This window comes from Molossus molossus, unplaced genomic scaffold (genome assembly GCF_014108415.1).
Source record: "Molossus molossus isolate mMolMol1 unplaced genomic scaffold, mMolMol1.p scaffold_m16_p_13, whole genome shotgun sequence".
In the NCBI taxonomy this organism is placed as follows: domain Eukaryota; kingdom Metazoa; phylum Chordata; class Mammalia; order Chiroptera; family Molossidae; genus Molossus; species Molossus molossus.
The window spans coordinates 55904312-55923788 of NW_023425348.1; the positions used below are offsets into that span (position 1 = coordinate 55904312).

At 44.7% G+C, this 19477-nt stretch overlaps 1 protein-coding gene across 4 annotated transcripts in view; it reads left to right on the forward strand.

Moving 5' to 3' along the window:
- The window catches only part of TEAD1 (TEA domain transcription factor 1), a 251112-nt gene that overhangs the window by 201656 nt on the left and 29979 nt on the right, over positions 1–19477 (forward strand). For all 4 annotated transcript variants that reach the window (XM_036258524.1, XM_036258526.1, XM_036258525.1 and 1 more), the window contains 2 exons: positions 559–683; positions 16864–17037. In XM_036258524.1, the coding sequence (XP_036114417.1) occupies positions 559–683; positions 16864–17037 (299 nt within the window). The remainder of the gene's footprint in view (positions 1–558; positions 684–16863; positions 17038–19477) is intronic.

Genomic DNA, 19477 nt, shown 5'->3' on the forward strand with positions numbered 1-19477 from the left:
GGTTCCTAGTACTTTTTCTTTAAAGGAGAGCTGACATGGAGGCCCAAACTGGAACACATGTAGAACTACTCAGGGGAGCCACTGTCCATTACAGAGTCCCAGCCGAAAGCGCTCTCTGCCCCAGTGCCACAGAGCACTCCGAGGGAATGTCTGCGCTGCTGGTGACGCAGTCTTAAGAGAGGAGGTGGAGAAGCACAGGAAGTGTCTGGCACTTGCCGGCCTCACAGGAGATCCTTGCAAGCGTTCATTTCCACTCTTCAGTCAGTCTACAGCTCAGCCCCTTTGTTCAGGATGAGGTGTGCTCATGCCGCAGCCCGTACATGGGCTGAAGTTGGCTTTATGGGGATGCACACACATTGTGCTTTTTTAGGATGCTGCCTCAGAACCTTGGCCAGAACCTCACCCCTACGTAACTTGGTTCCTCCACAAGACACCGGTGGAGCAGTCTGTGGGCCTCTCCCCCTGGGTCATCCATCTTGTAGGGCCCTCCCCCAGGATTGGCCTGAGGCCTGAGGGGAGGCGAATGGCCAGCATTAAAGGTGATGATTGGTCTTTCAGGGTTTGAGCCTGCGTCAGCCCCAGCTCCCTCAGTCCCTGCCTGGCAGGGTCGCTCCATTGGCACAACCAAACTTCGCCTGGTGGAATTCTCCGCTTTCCTTGAACAGCAGCGAGACCCAGACTCGGTGAGTGTGCTCAGAGAGGTGTGCCTCGAATCTAGAGTTTGCTGTGTGTTCCCAATCACCTTCATGGGCCTTTCCCCTGCCCTCACGCCTGACAGGTAACTGAGTGAACATGGACCTGGGGAGGAATAGCCAAGCAGCCTTTCAATGAAGTAAAAGGTATTTCCATCAACACATGTGTAGAACTTAGAGTTGAAAGTTTGTGGATGCTTTGGACTTGAAACTCCAGGGAATACTGGTGCTGAAAGGAAGGACCTTACTAGGCTCTTACATTTGGTAAAATTTAACATTCATTGAGCCTTGCCACATGACTGGTGTTAGGCAAAGCTATTTATATAAACAATCACATTCTACCCTCATAAGGGTACGTACCATCTGATAGATGAAGAAACAGAGGTTAAGTCATTTTCCTCAAGTCACACAGTTAATAGCTGATGGATTAGAGATTCAAACTTGTGTCTTTAAAACTCAAGCCTAAACATTTAGCCATAATTCTATACTGCCTTTCCAAGTCCATATTTTCTCAAGATATCAAGTTTGTTATTTTCTCAAGAAGTAACAAGATGGTGCTTTAACAGTTTGACGTAGGATGCAGAGCTTTGTAATATCACAAATACCAGTAAGGTTGGGATCTGGACTCTGTGTTGTCTCCCCCGCCCCATCGAGTTGCCATCACCCCACTGTTTCCCGGCCAGGTCCAACATTTCCTATACATATGTGAGCCTTCCCCCCGGCAAGCCCAGGACACTTTTCTCACTCCCACTCCTTGGCTGTGAGTGTGAGCACTACATCTGTGTGTGGGTGAGTACAAGGCAAAAATGGAAGAAATCACAAGTTTGTCTTCGGGAATCTTCAACTCCTTTCCATGTTCTCTGCCTCACCCACCTTGCTGACCTCCAGGGCCTCCAGAAGCACATAGGCGCTGGTCTTTCTGTGTGTCTGCTGCCTTGCTGTCCTTCTGCTCTCAGGAAGAGGTGTCATGAAGTTCACCATCTACTGTAAATAACTCAGATACCGAACAGCTGCAGGTGACCTCTCCTGGAAGTATTTGCACTTGAGCTTGGGGGAAAGCCTCTGAGGATAGGATGGGGGAGAGGCCCGGCAGAGGGGCTTCTACCAGCCATCATCAGAATGGAGACTTGGGAAGCCAGTGTAGCCCACTGCCATTTCTGTCTGTGAGCTGTGAACTGCGGGACCTGGTAGAAAGGTAGAGCCTGCTCCAAAATTAAGTGATATGAAGTAGGTCTTTGGGCCTTTCGAGGCAGGTGTAGGAAAATGTTATTGAAAACAGGGAAGAGAAGCCAGCTGGATCATTCTTCTCAAGTGACCAAGTGATTTCACAGGAAGGGTGGTGGTGATGGCTTACACCCCTATCTGGGGGCATTGAAATAAACAAGAGTACCTTTCTGATTCTAAGCTGCTGCTTCCTTCTGAGAAGTATAGATGATTCTTTTGCTGAAGTCTTGGCTTTGGCCCAGTGATGCTTCTGCTTTTCGTAGCTCATGTTTGTGTAACACCTCATTGCCTGCACAGTACTTTGTCATTCATTGATCATTCTGTTCTGTCCTTGTAGTACCAGTGAGCTCGCTTCTGTCGTCCCATTTCACAGGTGAAAATGAGGCCCAGACTCATTAAATCACTTACTGAAGATATGTAACCAATAAGCTGAGGGACTAAGAGCCAAAATCTGTTTCAATATATATACTCTTAAATTTTTTATTGATTGATTGATTTTTAGAGAAAGAGAGAGACATTGATTTGTTGTTTCATTTATTCCATTGGTTGATTCTTGTGTGGGCCTGACCAGGGATCGGTCCCACAACCTCAGCATATTGGGGTAGTGGTCTAACCAAATGAGCTACCTGGCCAGGGCTCAATATACTCTTTTACACTACTGTAAACCACCACCAATTATGAAGAGCTTTTGAATTGTGTGTTCAGTCTGCATATCTACTAGGCGAACAAACCTCTCTCTTTGATTGTGACTTTTGTTCCCCCTAGAAGTAAAAGCAAGACACTGGGAAGCAAAAGTCCCAAGATGGTAGTTGTTTCCCTGGTAAAAAGATTGTAGAATGTTTTATAACAATGAAAAATAATATATATATTTTTTAAATTAGCAAGCCTGTGACAGCCCCTCATTGTGACTGTCCTCTTTAGTTATGGACCCGTAGGGCCCAGAATGCCCAGTTTCTTTTGTGGCCAGCGTGTGCTGGGCTTCACTATGTGAATCCCTGACGGACCCTTGTCCATTCTGTACTCATCACGAGCACCTGCATGTGCAAGGCGCCGTGCAAGGAGGCCAGTGCTGCACATAGCCGTTCTCTGCCCGTGTGAGTGTGCCTTCTAGGGAGGAGACACGCGTGGAACCGTAGTTACATAAGAGGTCACTGTGAAGTGTGGTGACTACTAGGAAGGAAGACGATGAGAAGCTGTGAGTGGCTAACAGGAAACAAGCAGGCTTCCTTGAGGAGTGACCCTGACTGAGGGATAGAGGGCTGATATGGACCGGAAGCATGAGGGAGAACACTCCAGAGGTGATGACGCTGAGGCGTGAAAGCAGTAAGTGCAAGTCAGTGGATAGTTTTAAAGGCTGGGCCCACCAAGTCCTTGGGATAGAGTCCAGAGGTAATGTTTCCTGTACGCTCAGGATTACACATACCCTGACTGTCACTGGATTGGCCTTTCCCTGATAAATGTTAAGGTTTGGCTCTGTAGCTTGGACTCTAATACATGACTTCAGCGTTCCTGAAACAACCCGAGGGCCTGGTGTGAGTCAACATTCTTGGGCCTCTTGAAATAATAATTGTATACTTGGGGACCCAAGATGGCGACTGAAAGAAATTGGAATTCAATCAACAAATACTTTTTAAACACTACATGCTAGCCCCTGTTTCAGGCATTAGGGAATTTAACAGCAAAAAACTTAAGTCCTTATTCCTAGTAAAGAAGACAAACAATAACCACCCAAACAATTACACATGTGTGTACATATATGCACACATATGCACACAGAATGTAAGGTGATGTTAAATGCTTATGTGGAATAATGATCCTTCTTCACAGTTGAAAATTACTTGTTCTTTAGATTAAAGTATAATTTCAGAAAATGTCTTATTTATGTTGATGTTTTTGACTTGTAGTATTATGATTTTAAGTTAGTCTATCAGATAATGCCAATCAAAACTGTACCACTATTTTGAAATTATCTAAGTTGTAACATAAGTCTCACTTGTTAATGTCGCTTCCACCATTCCTGTGTTACGAACCCTTAGTTTGCAGTGATACACAATGAGTTTAATGTATATAAATGAATTCATGGCAGATTATAAATAGTACATGTATGTAATTAGTGGAAATGTGAGGGTCAGAAAGAGGGTTTGTGTGCTAGTGTGCTAGAGGAAGCGGAGGATCCTTGGGAAAAAAGATGACTGACGAGTTGAAAGGGGGGAGAATTAACACAATTACTGAAAGAACTTTGACAGTGTCTTCATCACCAGCTTTTCAGGTTATATAATATGTACTTTATTTTTCAAACACAAGGTGCTGTTACAATGAGTATGTAATGGCATTTCAGGACCGAGGTCACTGAAAAACTTGCAGCATGTGAATGGTTTCTTTGGCTATCAGACTCTTTGTGGCTTCTCAGATTTTAATTTTACTATATTTTTGTTCAAACTGTAGGAACATTTAAAGTCACCCAAAAATAATTTTGTCTGGGACATTTAAACAAATGTAGATACACTATATACCTAAAGATGTAGCATCAAACATTAAGCATGTTAATTTGATAAGGAAGCCAACAAGGTAACAAATAAAGGTCCCCAGACAGACTCAGCTCTGTGTTTGGAGTGTGTAGATCTTGGTCTCCATGTAGGCATGCACACACACTACTCCTTCTCTGCAGTGCCTCAGGCTCATTGGAATCATGGCATTATAGATAGTGCTGGCAAAAAGCCAATAAATAAATCAATGAGCTGGGTGCAGTGCTAACTGTTTTTCGTTAGTGACTTCTTCTATCCTCATCACAGCCTGATGAGGTAGGTAATTTCATTCCATTCTATAGACGAGGCTTGGAGAGGTTGCTGTCTTGTCTGTAGTCAGTGGCTGTGGCCAGGGTTGAACCTTGTGGCTGTACTGTTTCCAAGCCCTAGAGCAGGCATGAGCACCCCAAGCCAAGAGGAGAACCTAGTCTGCTTCATCCCAGGGTGGCCTCCTTTAGTTACCACTGTTCTGAAAATTCACTCTTCAGTCTACCACATAAGTATTCTTTGCCACCACTGAAGACTTCTTCATGACTCTGCATCCCCTGGCATGGGTAGCACTAGTGACAGTCCCAGCAGTAGCACCATCTGTGGAGATAGCCAACATTGTGTATTATCTTATTTAATCCTATAACATGGCTGCCCGGTGTTAGGCAGCCAGCTGATGTTGGAAATGGGAATCAGATCCTGGTCTGCTGATTCCACATCCTGAGAATATAACCAGAGAGTATATGTGGTCCATTTGTACCCAGTGAGTAGCCTGTTTTGTACCTTATAGCTGGTTGTAATCAATAAGGCTGAATAATCTGGGGGGTGAGCGCCCCCTGCTGGCTCTGCATCAAGTATAAACCAGATGGCAGCGTTTCCCCAAGTTGGTTGTTTAGGTTGGTGGAGAACCAGCAAGTCAGTCCCTCTGTTACCTTTGGCTCCATTAGAAGCTAAGAGAAAAACAGCAGAGGGTGAAGAAAGGAAGATCTAAAAAACTAAAACTGTTTTAGAAGTAATTAGTAGTGCTTGAAAATACACCTTCTACATGATTCAGTTTTGCATATCTTAGGACTTCAGATGTTAAGTGTAAGATCCTCCACTCAAGGTGGGCTATTTAAAAGTGCCTCGCCTGTAGTAAGTGCCCAGTTCCTGGGCGCTGAGTTAGGCAGCTGCTGATTGAGACTGATGAAAACCTGATCTTGGTGACCTGTAAGCTGAATCCTGTGTGCACAGGGAGTGGTTTACCTAATAAATAAAGCCTCGTGGAATTCCTCTCCCCCCACCCTGGGACCTGGCAGGTTCCTCCAGCCCCCGACAGGTCCGCCACATCCTGCCCCACAGTTGGCGAACTCCTGCTGGTTCAGACTTCCCAGGCACCAGGTTGTATGTTTAATGCCTGTCGTGGTCTAGATGCCAGAATAAGCAGGACCACGTGCCGGAAGAGAGTGAGTGAGGGTTGAGTTAGGTAGTTGTTATACAGCTGGAGAAGGGAGAACTTTGTGATGGAGAGGAAGGGACATGGAGATTTTCGCTTTAGATGTTGAAAAAGTACTGTCTTGCCAAAGAAGAAAAGTTCCACACTGTGGTACGGTAACAAATCTGGATAGGGAAGGCACACTGGCTCCTGACAAACACTTTCATAGATTGTAGCAACAGTGATAGTCGCCAGCACTGTGGTATAAGTAATGTATGCCAAGCATTTTGACATGGGTACTTATGTTCTTATGTCCAGTCTATCTGGGAAGGAAAGGAGGCTCAGAAACACTAAGGTATATTATCAAGATCCATCTCCAGGAAGGGGCTGTTCCACGGTTTGGCTCCACTCTTATTCTTAACCACTTCACTGTAGTTTTGGAGAAATCAAAAAATTATTCAAACATAAAGCAGCTGCCTTCCAAAGTATATGCTCCCCAAGCATAGGCTGCGAGTGGCAGGGCCCTCCACGTTGGGGCCAGAGTTGAGCTGGGTTTTCTTGGAACTCCCTTTCTTACCTGCAGTCTTATTAGTTTTCTCAGGGTTTGGGGCAAGGCAGGAGAGAAGCCAGGAATGTTCCCACTTGCCCTTAGGACATATCTCCTATCAAGCTTGTGATTACACGTTAGTTCTGCTTGAATGAGAAAGTGGGTGTCAGGATTCTTACCAGCGGTGTGAGATGTGGGGCAAATGACTTTACATCTCAGCCTGACTTCAGTTAGTACAGTGGGCATAAGAGGACCACTCTCCTTGTATTGCTGTGACAGTTACAGTTAGCAACATCCCTGGACTTATTGAACACTCCACACATGTTTTTTGAACCTGAATGTCTTTTAGAAATGTAGCAGGAAATTGGGCCAGACATGATGGAGGGATCTGGCTTGGGAAGATCTGCTCACCAGGTGTTTTGGACTCTATTGAAACTCAGATGGGAGCCAGAATATTTTTAATTATTTTTTTTCTTTTAGTAAGTAGTGCATTCATGTGGTCAGAAAATCTGTAAGCATAAAAGGATGGAGGGAGACTTCACTGCCTTCCAATTTCTATCCCACCCCAAGTAGGAAATCACTGTTGCTAGTTTCTTGTGAATCTTTTCATAGATTTTAATACATACACAGCATAATATGAACATATATTCCCCCACCTCACCCTCCTTTTTAAAGAGATATGTGATCTGAGGTGTATGGGGCCAGTGAAACATTACTGGTCTGGAGAGGGGACACGGACCAACCCAGGGCATTAAAAGGTCTTAGGGATTAATTAGCTATAGAGGAAGGGGATACTGGAAATGACTGAGTTTTTATTATGCCACTGGAGGTAGTGGCATAATTTTAAAAGTCACAACAGAGAAGGAAGCAGATTGCCTTTTGGATAATGCTGTTTATTTTTTATCCTCAAAAGAAACCTGTTTGGATTTTGGAAACTGACGTTCAGCAAGTTTAACAGCCCGACACCCAGCTCCTAGATGACAGGATTGATATTTGAACTTTGTCCTCAACCAGAGTCCATGGCTTAAAGAATTTGGGGAAGGCGGCAGCAATAACCAACATTTAGGGAGATCTTATCGTGTACCAAGTGCTCTCCCATGTGTTAATCTCACTGAGAATGATGTTTATACACCACCTTGGGGAGTGGAGAAGACAAGGCTTATTTTTGTTTGATGGGTAGCAGCCATTGAAGAATGGTGGTCAGGACATATGGAGAAAGAGGAAAGTAAGGACACCTGATTTGGGTTCCATGGGAGGAGAGAATTCCTGAAGGGTGCCCAGGCTTGGGTTAACGGCAGGTCCTCAGCCAGATGGCAAAGGGTTTTGCTGCCTGGCCTGGCCTGGCCTGGCCCGGCCTGGCCTGGCCTCTTATCCTTATAACTAAGTGGCTGGAGCAGCCTAAAGCATGGGGCCTCCTGGCTGGAAGGAATAAGTCAGCAATCTTCACAGCCTGAGCAGCCCCAGTTCTTCCCCTTAGTGGAGCCTGCACTGAAGCTCTGCAAATACATCCTGCAGATAACTTTATTCTTTTCCATAAAGGCAGTTGGTCAAATGTAAGCCCAAGCATGATTTAATCTTCATATCTGTATAGCTTCTTTCAAAGGCCTAAATTCACAGATAGCTTAGATTCCTTTGTTAGACCACAGATCCTGACTTTGCTTTGGAAAATGTGACTGGCGCGGCTCTAAGGAAATACAACATCAATGAGGCCTGGGTAGATGGTTTGCATGGGGATCATTTTGGAGAAATAAGGAAATAAGAACAGAAGTTCCAGATTGCCAGGAGGGTCCTTGCCTGGGACCTGGACAGGGTGGAGGGGGGCAAGGTTTCTCTGGAGAGGCTTCCAAGCCCTGCATTGGCTGCTGAGGCTAATGCTACATTTCAGAGTGGGATTCTGTATTTATGGGAAACAGCTGTTTGGACAGATCTGATTTCTGGTCCTTTAGAAAAGAAGTTCCTCTATCCCAGTTCATAGCTTGTGTGTGGATCTCATTAATAGTAAACCTGCAAATCAGCATCTGTGCAGCTCCCTGTGGCTCACACTGTCATGTTTACAGTTTCACTTGACCTTCACATTGACCCCTGAAGTTGAGTAAGCCAGGTGTCATCCCTATGTTCAGAGGAGGAAGCCAAGGCCCAGAGAGTTTAAGCAACTTGCCTCAGGTCACACAGCTCAAAACCAACAGAGCCTGGATTCTGCCCATGTGTTGTTAATGTCTGCACCCCATGCTTAGAGTAAATGATCAGAAAGCACATTTGCCTTCCAGGTTCTCAAATGAAGGCTACAACTGGTCTGATGTTTGGCTGTGCTGTGTTTGTGCTTCTCTCAGGTTTTCCTCGAACTTTTTACCAAGTATGGTCTTCCAGTAGGACACAGAGACAAAGGGTCTTTCAGTGATTGAGGTGATGGCTCCCTGTGGTGTGGTGTAGTTTTTCCACCCTGTCTGAGGTGACTGCTGCGCTGGTTGTGGGCTCATCTGTGCACCTCTCGCAATAGCAGCAGTGGATGGTTTATTCTCGGTGTCTGAGCTACTCTGGGCACTCACCCTCTTTTTTCATTACCATTTGGGGATGAGGCAATTGAAAGCATCTGGAAATCTGGGTTTTATAGACGTTTCACAGAGGCCCCGGCCAGGCTCCATCTGCTTTCCTTGGCAGGTCAGCACCACACCCGCTTGCCTTCTTGGTTGCTGTTCCTGCACTCAGCCAGTGGCCCTTACAGCTGCACTTCTGTGGGGAAGACACACTGCTTTCTAAGAAAATAGCAGCCCCTCTGGAGAGATGATGGTGGAAGTGGAAGTGAGGCTGAGAGTGGTGAATCCTGGTGTGAGATCTGGAAGGAAGGAAGGACTTACTTGCTCCTAGTTTCTTGTTTTCATTGTTTCTTTCTGGGAAGAGCACAGGGAAGGGATGATGCAGCACCAGGGGCAGGTAACCAGAACAGGGCTGGTGTCTGAGCAGTCAGCTGAGGATGGAGCCTGCTTGTGCAGGAGTTAGGCTAGCCCCCCCTGGCTCCCCATGGGCTGAATATGCAGGTGATTTTCCTTGGCTGACTCCATAGCCATTCCCTGGGGTCATCACGGGTTACCCAGGCTGCCCTGGGAGTGTCTGGATGGAGAATCCTGGCAGGAGTGTGTCAGGAAGCAAATGTAAGGTGATTTGTCCTTGTTCTGTTCCAACTTGTACATTATCATCCCTTGACATGAGTTATTTGTCTTGGTTTCTTTAAATTCTTAAGTGGATTATAATTTCTCTTTTGGTATTATTTGACAGCAGTCATTTTTCAAGATTTTACTAGGTTCTTCAAATACTTGGAATTTTTGGAACAAGTTTAGGGAAAGATCGCCATCTTCCGGTCTGACTGTGTACTACAACACTGAGGAGTGTCTGAGGGAGCAGTTTGGATGCCAAGGACCAGCAGATTTATAGGGCTTTTCCTTCCTTTTCCACAAAAAGTGAACTGCCTCATCAGAGGTCTCTAGAGTAAAATGGATTGGCAGTCTTTCACGAGAGAGAGAGAGAGAGAAGAGGAGAAGAGAGGAGAAGAGAGGAGAAGAGAGGAGAAGAGAAGAGAAGAGAAGAGAAAACCCCACTGGCCACAGTGGGAGTTGTATTGTTCTGGTTGTCTCATCTGCAGTGATGGGCACCCAGGCTGCCCCTGCCCCACTTGCAAGGACAGATCTTGCACACTTCAGAGAGTGGGCTCCGATGTGCCTGAGGGAAGTGTGGCGCCCAGATCACTCCAGGCCCCATGTGCACACCACCTCTACCTCGGCCGCCTACGTGACGGTAGCTAATGGCAGTGTCAGAACAGTAGGAATCCCCCTAATGTGCCTGCAACTTTCCTCTCTTCATTTCTGCAAAAGGACAGCCTGAATTTTAAAGGATCTCTTCCAAAGCAAAGAAGTGTCCTGCTTATTTGGAGAAATAATAATAGCAATAATAATAATAAATGATGTGTTTGGATCAGCATTATGTATTTTCCATGCATTATCTCATTTACTCCTTGCAACACTCCTTCGAGGTAGTCACTTTTATTATCCCTGTATTACGGATGTGGAAATGGCAGCAGAACGGGCTGGAGTCACTGTCCCAGATGACTCAGCTAGACACGGGTGCCAGCACCGGGTTCAGACCAGATTCTCTCTGACTCCAGGGTCTGAACTCTCAGCCCTCCTCTCTGCAGCCAAGAACCAGGAGAGAAAATGATCTCGGAGAACAGCTTTGAGGGAGGAAGAAAGTCATTTGTGAAACCCCCAGGGCACTAAATAACCCTTTGCAAATAACTTTGTTGAGTTTCTAGGATTATATTCACCTTTTTTTTTTTTTTTTTTTAATCCTCACCTGAGGATATTTTTCCATTGATTTTTAGATAGGGTCGGGGAGAAACATTGATGTGAAAGAGACACATTGATTGATTGCCTCCCACACGACCCCAGCTGGGGCTGGGGATCGAACCTGCAACTGAGGTACATGCCCTTGACTGGGAATCGAATTCACTACTCTTTGGTCCACAGGCCAGTGCTCTACTCACTGAGCCAAACCAGCTAGGGTTACATTCACCTTTGTCACTGTATAAAACTGCTGTGAAAAAGACCTGGAGGGGTTACAGCAATAAAAAGAGAAAATGAGCATTTTCCCAAGTCACAAGAGGAAGCCGTGTATTCAGACTGTGTCAGATGCTGCTGAGCTGCGGGATGTTTTGGTCCAGGTAGGATTTTGCTGGTGCAGCATCGTTCTTTTTGGTGAACCTTGCAGCCAGACATGGGTCTCATCTTCTGCCCAGTCATGCTGAGTAGTTGAGCCTTAGGAAGGCTATGTGATCTGACCAAGTTCCTTTCTAGTCCAGGGAATTTGTGGTCAGCTAGAATAAACATCCTGAAGCACGACTCTTAATATTTTTGTTTCCCTTTATAGTTCTTTCCCTTCCTCAAAAAACTCCAGGTTATTTCAAGGTAGTTTTTGATTGGCTGTTTATTTAATTTAATATAGTACATGTGCTTTATATATAAGCCAAAGGAACCTCATTCATGGCCTAGAAGGAAAAGCAGCAGTCACCTGCCCAAGTGTTCCCACCAGCCAGTCTCAGTCCTCTGGGATAGCTGCCTACAGCCCCTTAGCCATTTCCTCATATATTATCTCCATATTTCTAAATAACATGCTTATACCATATGTCTCAATCCATCAATTCTGGTCATTTTTTGTTGACTTTTTACTGTGGAAAATCAGGACTTGGCTCTCAAAATTTTACACATGTCCCCCCACCTTTTACTTCTAACCCAGTGTGGTTATATCACAAGTTTTGGTTTAACATTCAGTGTTTATATTGTAAACCTGTGTCAATTTTGTACACAGCATGGTTAATGTGTGATGTATTAGAACCATTTCAAGATTGTGAAGCTTGTTTTTTCTAAGGTTTGTCATTGCCTCTTTTATTTGTTCAGTTTTTACATTACACAAATTCATCCTCAAAATTGCTAACAGAATTCTCAAACTCTTCTCCAGCTGGTCACATAAGTCAGGGAATCTCTCAGGTCCACATCTCCTTGGTGACTTCCCTCCAGGACCCCACCAGCTTCTCGTACACTCTGGACTGGCAGCTGTCCGGGTCAGCGGCCCAGCTGTTGGCCAGTGCATTCCTCTCTCCTGGGTAGGACCCTCTTTCCCTCTGTTTTGATTTACTTCATTTCATAGGAAAATATCTTCCTGTAGCTACCTGAGAACAGTTACAAGGAAGGTCAATTTTCTGAAACCTTACAGATCTGAGAGTGTATTACACTCTCACATATGATGGATAACTTGGTTTTCATCATGGTTTTGCCTTAGAGGTGTAAAACTTAACTCACTTTTTCAAGGTGAGTCCCACACATGTTCTCCTTGCTGATGAGTAACACTGTATATTTCATGCTGGAGAATAAAGTCGTCCATATGAAAAAGCAGGTAAATGCTGATTTAAGTCATGTGATGTGCAGGAGCGGGATGTAGACCATCTTTAACCCATCTTTTCTCTAGGAATCTTTGAGAACACACATTTACACAGGCAAGATATGATTGATTGTCGAGGCAGTAAGCTAGCTTGATAGTGAAGAGAGGGTCTGTAAAGAGGGAGTTTGTATCATTGGCTCATGGATTCCCTTTGCCTAGCACAGTGCCTAGTGCACATGTTGATAATCAACATGTCTACCAAGTGCCTAGGGGGCTCTTTTTTGTCATTGAACAAGCCAGTGTTAATCTTTAGTTTGATATCAAGGGAATGTAGTCTTTGGTGTATGTGACTCATTGACATTTGCCCTGTTTCTTCTTATATATTACCCCAAATACTTGGGGGTGTGGTGGTGGTGGTTGTTTTTTTTTTCAAATATTTTTTTTTCTGCCTTATAGAATAGAATAGCCCTTTTTTGGTGTTGTGCTCCACTTTTAGTTTTGGGGAACCACCCCTGCTGGAAAGAAAATGGAATTTATTCGGAGGGCGGGAGAGAGAAAGGGAAGGAAGTGCCTCCCTAACCTTCCTTCCCATAAGGAGATGGCAGGATGGGAAGTGGCAGTAGGTAGAGCCTCATCAGATGGTTTTTAGAGTTCTAATTTCATCAAAACTTGAACCCAAACCTATCAGATAAATGTCTTTTCAGCCTTCTGGATTTGGGGGCAGAGGGACTCCTGGCCTACCCAGGCTGAATTAGGGGAGAGGGAGGTCTGTTTGTCTCACTGCTCTGGTCTCCAGGACACCTTCTTTAGTCTTTTGTATTCTTAGCAACAAAGTCACCTCTTGGCAGGAACAAAGCTCCTTAGATGCCAACAGTCAGCGTTTCGTTTCAAGTCACCAGCCTTGGAGAGCCAGGGCCCGATTTCCTTTGGCAAAGACAGCCTGCCCCTTCTCGGTTCCTTTCAGCCATTTGGGCACAAAGGTAATTTCCTCAAAATAGAAACCTTTGAAGACTATCTGATACATCTGTGAATCATTGTGTTTCCCCCAAATTCTAATTTAACATCTTAGAATTTTGAAAACACTAGTTAGCTTCTTTCTTTTTTCTCAAATCAACTTTCAAAAAAAAGTAGATCTGCGTTGGAAGGGTCTGGGCATTTTCTTCTGGGAGACCGTGTAGTCGGTATTTGCAGCAGATGCTTGGGCGGTGGCGTTGACAGATCCCAGTTTTATTCTTAACTCCAGGACTATTTCCGAATGTGTGACCTCAGGCAAGTTGGTTCATCTCTAAGCTTCTATTTCCTCATCTGTAAACGGATTTTAATAAAATCCACCTACAGTGTCATTGTGAGGCAAGGAGTACCTGAGGTCACATATATAGAAAGCATATTGCATGTAACCCTGAGTGGACGCAGGTTCTTGCCTTCCTCCACGGACAGGTGAGAGGCCCACACCCTGAGAAGCTTATAATGAATGGGTGGGCCATAATCAAGGCATGGTACAGTCACATGGCTTTACAGCCTGCTCCCAGCAAGGGCTTACTTGTGTTTATTTTTTCTTTGCTAGGCAGGAAGGATAGAAGTAGGAACATTTTTGTGCCTCTACCCCAGGATCGTGTTAATCTCACATAATAATAAACCAACACAGTAGTGATTTATCAAACACTTCTTATAAGGTAGGCCCTATGCCAAGCCCCTTCTGTGCAATATTTCTGCTCATCCTCAAACCCGTTCTATCTTACAGGTATTATATCCCCATTGTACATATGAGAATACTGAGGTTTCAGGTTCTTGTGTGGCTCCAGCATTTTCATGCTTCATACTCACCACCTTGCTCTTCAGCTGTATCTTCAGGGCTCCCATGGACTTTTACCCTCCATTCACCTTCCTGACCTCTTGCCATGCAGAAGTTCTGACTGTCATCCCTGAGTTCCAAAGTATAGTACCAGGGCTTTCAATATCAAGAGCAAAAAGACTAAATCTCACAGCCTCTTAACTTCACACTGGCTTGGCCCATGGGGACTGGCCCGGCAGAAGAGCTGAGAGGATGGTGCTCAACTGAGAGACTCAGGTCCTGTTCACAGGTGTCCCTGAGCTCTGCTTGTGTGCAATTCTTTTGCATAAACTCACTCCCCGCAGGCAGCACAGGTAATGACAGGAATGGAGCTCCCCAGAGCTGGGTAGGGCTGGGAGCTTGCTGTAGGCAGAGGTTATTAATAAGGGTTGGGTGGGTGGGTGGGCATACAGGAGGCCTCATTTCCTGTAATGGTGGGTAACTAGGGAATGAATAGTCAGGCATAAGGCACACAACCTTATTCATCTTCTTGTCTTGCGTTGCCTTTACCCCAGAGTCTCTGCCCCCAACTTTGCTTGTCTTATTTTTCCTCCTTGCACCCACTGATAAGACTGGAAACTCCTTAGCGGTAGTGCTTTATACATTTCTGCGGGCTTTTGTTTGCTTGTGATTGAAAAGATGATGTGACAGCATTGCAGAAAATGTACGAAAAGATCAAAGGCACTCTGCCCTACCCACAGCCTCACCTCCCTAACACAGCGGTGGCTTTTACTTTATTTAAACAGTTTCTTCATTTCTCTTCCAGCACAGGCATACCCTGTTCTTACATAGTAGTTTCCAGGTCTCAATCCTACTTGAAAGTCACCAGGTAACTGGAAGGAACAAAGGTTAGGACCATGTCAGAGGTTGATAGGTTATGTTTTGTTTTTAATTTCACCTGATACCTTTGAGGGATTTTGAAGTCTTGGTTAAGATATCTCTCTGATGTTGGGCATGAGAGGGACTTAGCCTTCTCTTAGAAGATGCCAGGCCCTGGCCACTCTCCACATATGTGCAACACTGGACAACTGGCATCGGGTCAGGGGTCGGGCCTTTTGTCTTCTGGCATTGTGGCCAGAGATCCATGGTGTGGGTAGCAGGTCATGGACTTGAACTAGCAGTTCCAGATATTTACTGGGTAGTGATCAAATGAGTTTGGGAAACTTTGGATTACACAAGGTTGAAAAATGTTTCTTTACTGCAGTGCTTTTAATATGCTGATATTTGCTGTGAATCTCAAAGAAGGAAGTTTTATAAAAATCATAGTAGCTAGAACTTACTGAGTGTGTGCTCTTCGTTGGATCTAGGAGTTCCAGTAGATTCTTAGTGAGCGGTGTCCCATTTAAGTTCCGGAGCAGCCCTGTGAAGTAGGTGCCCTCACTGTCCCCGTGTTAGACTGGGTAGCACTTGCCCAGTGTCAGAGCTAACTTGCAGAACTGCTAGGCAGCCATGCCCAACTCTTTTTTTTGTTGTTGGCTGCTCCTCATTTCCTATGGGATCAGTACTCAGAAGACTCTAGTTGGAGAAATGTCCATTTAAACTCGAGAAGTAAGTACTGCTAGACAAATAGGAACATGAGGTTTCTCCTATGAACCCTGTGGAGTTTTGAGCTTGGAACCCCTGCACCCCCAGATGTCTTTGGGTCCCATTAGGTTGGTGTTGAGGACTATATGGCAGGAAAGGCAGGCAAGGAGGGTCTGGAGTAGAGTCTAGGCCAGTGGTTCACCTAAGAAGCATTAAAAATAACTGATGTCTGGCCTCATTCTCAGGGATTCCAGTTTAGTCTGGGTGAAGCCCAGGTACTGATTTTTAAATGCTCCTTGGTAATTTTGCTACAATGTGGGTAAGAACCATTGGTTTGGACATTCTCCTTTGTGGTCCAGTTACCATATTTTTTTTTTTTACCAAAACAAGGAAAGTGTTTCTTTTGTAAGTTAAATGTCTTAATGTGGTTTTGGTGTTTTCTTTCTTTCTTCATGAATGTGAGTAAATGGCATTCCTTTGTTACCTGCCTCTCATAGCCTTATGCCATGAATCCTCTCCCCTGACCCTAACTCTATGCTGATAACCACATATTGAATGGCCCTTATGCAGAAGTTCTGGATTGGTTACTAAGGGGACTGGTGGGAAGAGGCTCAGCACCCTTATTCCTCCTGGAAGAAGTAGGCAGATACCATTGCTTAGAGGGCTGCATCTATGCTGTTGCGAGGGGAGCTGGAGTGCATTCTGGGTGATGATGTTTGCTAACTACACACATACTTTTTATTGGGTTTGCACTGTAGGTAATGGTCTCCAAAGGGTGTTGCTGTCGTTTTCAGTTGAGTCTCATGAAAACTGGATAATAGAATTGTTTCTTGGTTTGGTAGTTGGGTAATTTAAGCTGTTGTTTACTATTGTGTCTCCAAATAGCCTTTTTTAGGTATTGGAAAAATATATACCCTTGTCAATAAAAGACAATGACTGTTTGACTATGTTGTATACCTGAAACTAATATATTATTGTATATCAACTTTAATTTTTAAAATAGAATGACTATATGCCCTAAGCTATAGTGGCTTTTCTTAACATCTTTATCTCTTCAAAGGCACAGACCCGCGGCTATTTAAAGCGTAATTCCAGGAGTTTAAGACCACTTGCTCTTTATCCAGTTCAAGCTGGATGTGTCCCAGGTTGTTCACAGCGTTTGTAATGGGAACGTTTCTGTTGGTTTCTTACAGTACAACAAACACCTCTTCGTGCACATTGGGCATGCCAACCATTCGTACAGCGACCCATTGCTCGAATCAGTGGACATTCGTCAGATTTATGACAAGTTTCCTGAAAAGAAAGGTGGCTTAAAGGAACTGTTTGGAAAGGGCCCTCAAAATGCCTTCTTCCTCGTAAAATTCTGGGTGAGTAAGACATTGCTGTGATTTCAGTGGCTTTGTCTGCGTGGCTGAGTCCTGCACGTGAGGGTGGAGCAGCCTAGCTGGCCGTGGACACACACTGATGGCACATGGGTGTGCACCTGCAGGATCGCCAGGGTCACAGACTCGCACCTGGGTGCTGTCCTCATGCTGGCCTGTGGTGCTCTGCTGCTTCTGGGCTGCACGGCTCACTCGTGCAGTAGCAAGAGGCTTCCCATATCGGTGGGATCGGGATGAAACACATGGGCCACTAGACCCTCTGTCTGTTTCTTCTCACTTCATTAAGCAAAGCAGCCTGTAAATTCCACTTTACATAGGACCTGAGGCACAGATGGGGCTGGGATAAAGGAAGAGTTGTGTGCTTCAAGATCTTACAAGTGTTCGAGAGGATGCAGAATGGCTTTGCCCAGGATGTGCCTCATTTGTGCTTTAAAACATTACATTCCACCAGCAGATTCCACCAGCCGCTGGGCTTGCTGATGTCCCACAGCCTCTGAGAGGAGCTGTGTGCTTCATCCTCCACTCAAGCTGGGGCCAGGGGATAGCTGAGGGGTCAGAGACATTAGGTAACCATAAGTATAATGTGTATGTATTGGGGGCCAGAGGGCAACAGGAGACCAGATGACTTGCTAGCACTGGGTGTTTCTAATTCCTCAGTCTTTAGAAAATAAAAAAAGAACAGCTTCAAATGTTTGTGCTCCTTAGCATGACATTAACGGCCCTAAGTGAGCTGGTTCCAGAGCGTCTTCCTTGATGTCTGTCCTGTGCCTGTGTGTGTATCTGGATGCACTTTCCCTTCTCCTCCTCTTCCATCAGCCAACTCCCTTTTCCTTTGGGATGGTGGCTCATTTATTATAGCACCTTCCCCACTTAGGCAGCCATTGATTTTCCTTTTACTCCCCTCTCATTTTGTAGTTACTTCCCGTGCTGTGTCATAATTATTTAGACGTGTGTCCCGCTTCTCTCTGGACTCCTGATGGCCTCCAGGGGACCTTATTCGTAATAGTGGCCCCTGTTTATTGAATACCCGCTGGGGGCTGGGGGCTGCACTGATGCTTTGCATGTATCTCATCCAGTCCTCGCGGTGTTAAGTGGAATTCGCCTCATATTCAACTAAGAAGACAAAGACTCAGAGATGACAAAGGATAGGCTGCGTGTGGGGTGGGGACTTGGGTCTTGAAATTGGGTAAGTTAGACGTCATGCCTCTGCTCTGTTTCCTGACTGCTTCACGTCCGGGGACCCTGGCCTCTGATGACTTGCCATGCCTCCAGTACTAAGCAAACGCCTAACACCAAACAAGCTCAACAAATGGGGAGACAAGTGGATGAATTAAGGAACATTTTGTGTTTTAAATTCCTTGGAGGGAAATGTGCACATTACATTTAGTTCGTTTAGTTTTTGTTATCCTTGCATGGTAACTAGCTTTCATTTTTCCTGCTTTTGTATTAAAGTTCAATTATAGAAGTAGCCTTCTACTTATACTAATGTTTTTGGGATGGGTAATGCATGTGGGTAATGTGAATAATGGTCATTTCTCCTTTTTAAATTGGTGGCTGCCACTTAGTGATGGTGTTGGAGGTTACAGGACAACACAGCAGTTTTCAAAGTGTGGACCCAATGGGGGTTCCTCAGTATCCTGTCAGTGGATTGGCAAGGTCAAAACTATTTTTATGATGACATCGAGACATTGTTTGCCTTTGCGCTCTGGTGATCCGCACACTCTGGTGGTTCAGAAACAGTAAGTCCAGCTGCTGAGCCTCGGCTCAGTCAGGCCGTGTACACACAGTTGAAAAGGAAAAGAAGGAACCAGTTACACCAAGAATGTTCTCTATGAATTTTACCACATCTTGAACCCAGAGTACACATTGGAAATGGATGCTGTGAGCCTGCCCACCACATCAAGGAGAACAACTGACAGTATTTGTTACCAAAGATAACATTCCTGCTTTCAAGTAAAAATAAGTATTTTGGAAAACTTGCATCTACCTCAGTGAACTTGACAGCTTCCCAGTACTTAAAAGACTTTTTGATGAGGTCCACAATCATATTAACAAATGTGATTTTTTGATATTGTGCAAGATAAACCAGTGGATTTTAATGTAACAGAGTATGTAAGTTTATTGATATGGTTTCAGATTGTACACTGCTGCTAGCCTTTAAGAAACTAGCACTCATCAAGTTTTGTTGTTGTAAAGAAAAATGACCACAGTTATCTGACGAGCCTGTTAAAATATTCTTCCCTCTTCCAGTTACATATTTATGTGGGGCTAGATTTTCTTCATGTACTTCAACCAAAGCACCATGTCTTGACAAATTGAATGTAGAAGCAAGTATGAGAATTTAGGCATTTTCCATTAATTCACACATTAAATAGATTTGCAAAATATAAAACAACACTACTCTTCTCACTGATTTTTTTAACTA